The 3,420-nt window shown below is 64.6% G+C and overlaps 1 protein-coding gene across 1 annotated transcript; it reads right to left on the bottom strand.

Moving 5' to 3' along the window:
- Window positions 1-1,778, bottom strand: BMP15 (bone morphogenetic protein 15). The gene is made up of 2 exons (XM_065846942.2): window positions 1,460-1,778; window positions 1-954 (listed from the first exon to the last, which is right to left on the bottom strand). Exons 1-2 carry the CDS (start codon window positions 1,776-1,778, stop codon window positions 179-181), a joined length of 1,095 nt encoding a protein of 364 aa, XP_065703014.1. The 3' UTR covers window positions 1-178.
- Between the last annotated feature and the right edge of the window lie 1,642 nt (window positions 1,779-3,420).

Genomic DNA, 3,420 nt, shown 5'->3' with positions numbered 1-3,420 from the left:
GCTCCTGCCTTTAAAAACCCACAATTTACATAAAAATGCCATCGTAAAACCTTCCGGCAGAGCAGTGCTGCACGGGGAGGGGGGACAGACCCACGCCAGGCAGAGCAAGACAAACCCTGAAGTCCAAATCCAGCAGGGACAGGCAGAGCCTGGGGGTGACGTGCTGGGGCAGCAGGCGTTACCGGCAGGTGCAGGACTCTGCAATCATGTTCTCATACTCCTTGTAGAGGATGCCACCGTCGCGCTCGATCATGAGGACGCTGATGGGGCTGTAGCGGTAGGGGACGCAGGAAGGCCGGGGCACGTTGGCATCCACCAGCTGATGGACGAAGCTCTGCACCACAGCGTGGTTGGGCGCATGGTAGTCATAGCGGAGCAGGCGGGGACAGGCACCCTTGCAGTAGCGCGGGTTGTAGCGGTGGGGAGCAATGATCCAGTGGTCCCAGCCCAGTTGGGCAAAACTGACAGGGAAGGGGCGCAGGGAGCAGTCACTCTTCTCCCCTCCCTGCTCCCGCAGGTAGCTGGACAAGTCATGGGCCAGTGTCCCTGTGTCGCGCCGGTGCCGGTGGGGCTCTGCTGCCGGTGGTGCCAGCCCAGTCTGGGTGTCATTGAGGTAGAGGAGGAGGAAGGGGTGGCTGGGGGCCGTTGGGGTGTCGTGGCCCCCCACCCGGCCGGCATGCACACAGACATGCCGCAGGACCAGGCTCCCTGTGTTGCCATTCCCTGGCACCAGGTAAGGAGTGACATCCACTTCAGCCCAGCCATGGCGGGGGCGGGCGGCAGGGCTGAGCAGCACCCCGGGCCCCTCACCGGTGGCTGCCAGCTCCAGGGTGCACAGGAGGCGGCCGTGGGGCAGCGGCAGGTTGGGCAGGTAGACCACAGCAGCTCGGAGGAGCTGTTCAGCCTTGGGCTGGCCCTGCAGGCGGTAGGTGAGGGGCTGCACGTACCAGCGACCTGTGGGGAAGCAGCAGTCAGTGTCCCCCCAGTACAGCATAGCGGATGCCACACCAGTGCAACCCTCTCCCAGGGTGCTGCTGCAGCCCCACACAATGCAGCAGAGCCTGTGTCACTGCCACCCCAACAGCCCATGACAGCCAGCTGCCCCGGCACAAGGCAGGAGCCTTGGCAAACAGCAGCTGCTCACCACTGGGTGAATGGCAAAGAGTGACTGGGACAATTCCCATCCTCCACACCAACACCACTGGCATGGCACAGCATTGGGCAGGATGGGAAGGGGAACAGGGCACACAGGGCCTGTCTCATCCCCAGGGCAGGGAGGGCCGGAGCCCCCACCAAGGGGGACCCCAAGGCCAAGGGCAGCCTTGCAGGGCACAGGACATGCCAGCTCTGGCCAGAACACAGTAAAGGGGAGAAGGATGCAGAGACCCTCCAAGGCTCAATCCCACCCCACTGGCTCCACTAACGCCTGCACTGCCCTTGGTGCCCACCCGCTCCTTACCTGCCCAGGGCTGGCCCCCCGGGGAACTGGCCCGGACCAGGCGGATGGTGTTGGTGCCCAGGCTGCGGCCATGGCGGGGTCGCCCTTCGCGGTCGGTGGCACGCCGGTACAGGTTCAGCATGTAGCGCAGGGGTTGCCCGCTTGCTGGCCCCGCTCGCCAGCCCTGGCTGCCTGGTGCCCGCACTTGCAGGGCCTGCAGGAGCGGCAGCGGGGGGATGGCGGGCAGGGAGCTGGGGGGCAGCAGGGACTGGTTTGCAGCCCAGGAAAGGGACAGAGTGAAGAGGAGGAGAAGGCTGGTGAAGGGCTGGAGCAAAGCCATGGTAGGTGTGTGGAGGGGGTGAGCGGGGTGAGGTGGCGCTGGCCGCTGGCGGGATCAGGGGAAGCTTGCAGTCATACTTCCCCCTGGTGAGGCAGAGCTGGTCGCAGGCACCAACAAAAGGAGACCTCAGTGTCCTGCAGCCACTATCAAACCAGGGCTGCCATGCCAGCTGCTTCTGCTTGGCACAGGAACTGAAAGATGGGAGGGGGCAGGGGCACACTACATGCAAAAAGAGGTGCAAATTCCAGACTAAAACCCAGACCAGGGGCAAAGCCAGCCAGACACAAGCCTGGCTACAGGTACTAGAAAAGTGCCAGGGCAGGGGAGAAGAGAGTGTGGTGGAGGTAGGGGGGGGGTGAAGTGGGGTGGGAAGGTCCAGCTCACTCAGGCCACCTGCTCCTGGCCAGCCTCCTCCTCCTGCGGGGTGAGAGCCCCCGCCCCGGGGCCCGTTTTAAAGGCATAGCCCCAATCAGGGGTTAAAGGGCCAGGCGCTCCCCGGGTCCCAGGGGAGGGGGTTGGAGCCAGGCAGGGTGCTCCACTTCACTAAGAGCCCCTCCACTTCCCCCCTGCCCTGTGCCAACCCTCTAGCAGTGGACTTGGTGCCCATCGCTGCCAGCTGGTACACACTGCCCAGAGGAGGCACAGAGCCTGGGGTCTGCTCCCAGACCTCCCCCACAGAACAGCCAGGCTGCCCTGCGCCTCACTTTCCCCAGCTGAGAGATGAGCATCGAGCCCAGGGCCTGTGGCACTGAGACACACGAGTGGGCAGAGTGACCCAGAGCCTGGGGCACGGAGCACGGCTGGGTCAGCGGGTGGTACCCAAGCTGTGGGCATCACCGTGGCAGCAGCTTCACCAGGCTTGGCCGTTCTGGCTCCAAGGTCTTTTCACCAGCACGTGCCCAAGGCTGAGGGGTTGCAAGGCTGATGCCCACCCTCTCACCGGCAGAGGTCATTTGAGGCATTGCCCTTACAGAGGGCGTTGTCCCCCCAGCGCTGGTGCCGCTCTGTGGCTTCGTGACACTTGCTGGAGGCAGGCTCCACGGGTGCACCACTAAGCAGGATGCAGGCAGCTGTGGCACATGCCCCTGGCAGAGTGCCTGACATGGTGCTGAGCTGGGGCACTGCTGCTTTCCTGACAGGATGGAGAGGGCTGGGGGTGGCCGCTCTGGCTGGGAACCGCTGGTGTGGGCAAAGGGACATGGGGGGAGCTGCAGGGGTGCGTTGGTGCCTTGCCAGCTGTAAGGCACACCAGTAAGGGCTGGGAGGGCTGGGGGGGGGGGCGGTGCCGGCGGCAGGGAAGTTAGGGTGTTTAATGGGGTGTGGGGCCACGTGACAAGCCAGGGCACAGAGCCCTCACGCCTGGGTGGACAGCCCTGGTTACTCATTTGGGAAAGGGCATGGGAGCAGCTGAGCCTGGCAGAGGCTGGGAAAAGTCCAGGCATGGCAGGAGCCATCTGTGAGTGGGGGTCACAGCGAAGGGGGCAGCAAAGCCATGGGGGAGAGCAGGAGAGGCAGGACACGTTGAGGCTGTGTGAGAGGGGCAATGCATCGCTGCTGGGTGGGCTCCAGCACCACAAACAGCCCGGGGACTGCCCCATCCCTGTGCCCTGGGACAGCACAGCACCGGGACTATGCACATGTA

The sequence above is a fragment of the Patagioenas fasciata genome, chromosome 11 (genome assembly GCF_037038585.1).
Source record: "Patagioenas fasciata isolate bPatFas1 chromosome 11, bPatFas1.hap1, whole genome shotgun sequence".
Taxonomy (NCBI): Eukaryota; Metazoa; Chordata; class Aves; order Columbiformes; family Columbidae; genus Patagioenas; species Patagioenas fasciata.
Note: the sequence above shows the minus strand (reverse complement) of the source record. Positions and strands in the feature narration are given on the sequence as shown.

Excerpts from the sequence above, each read along its gene's own strand:
- BMP15 (XM_065846942.2), bottom strand. The coding sequence starts at position 1,778 with ATGGCTTTGCTCCAGCCCTTCACCAGCCTTCTCCTCCTCTTCACTCTG. Across the intron at positions 955-1,459 it reads GGGGGGCCAGCCCTGGGCAG|GTCGCTGGTACGTGCAGCCC; the intron begins GTAAGGAGCGGG and ends GCTTCCCCACAG.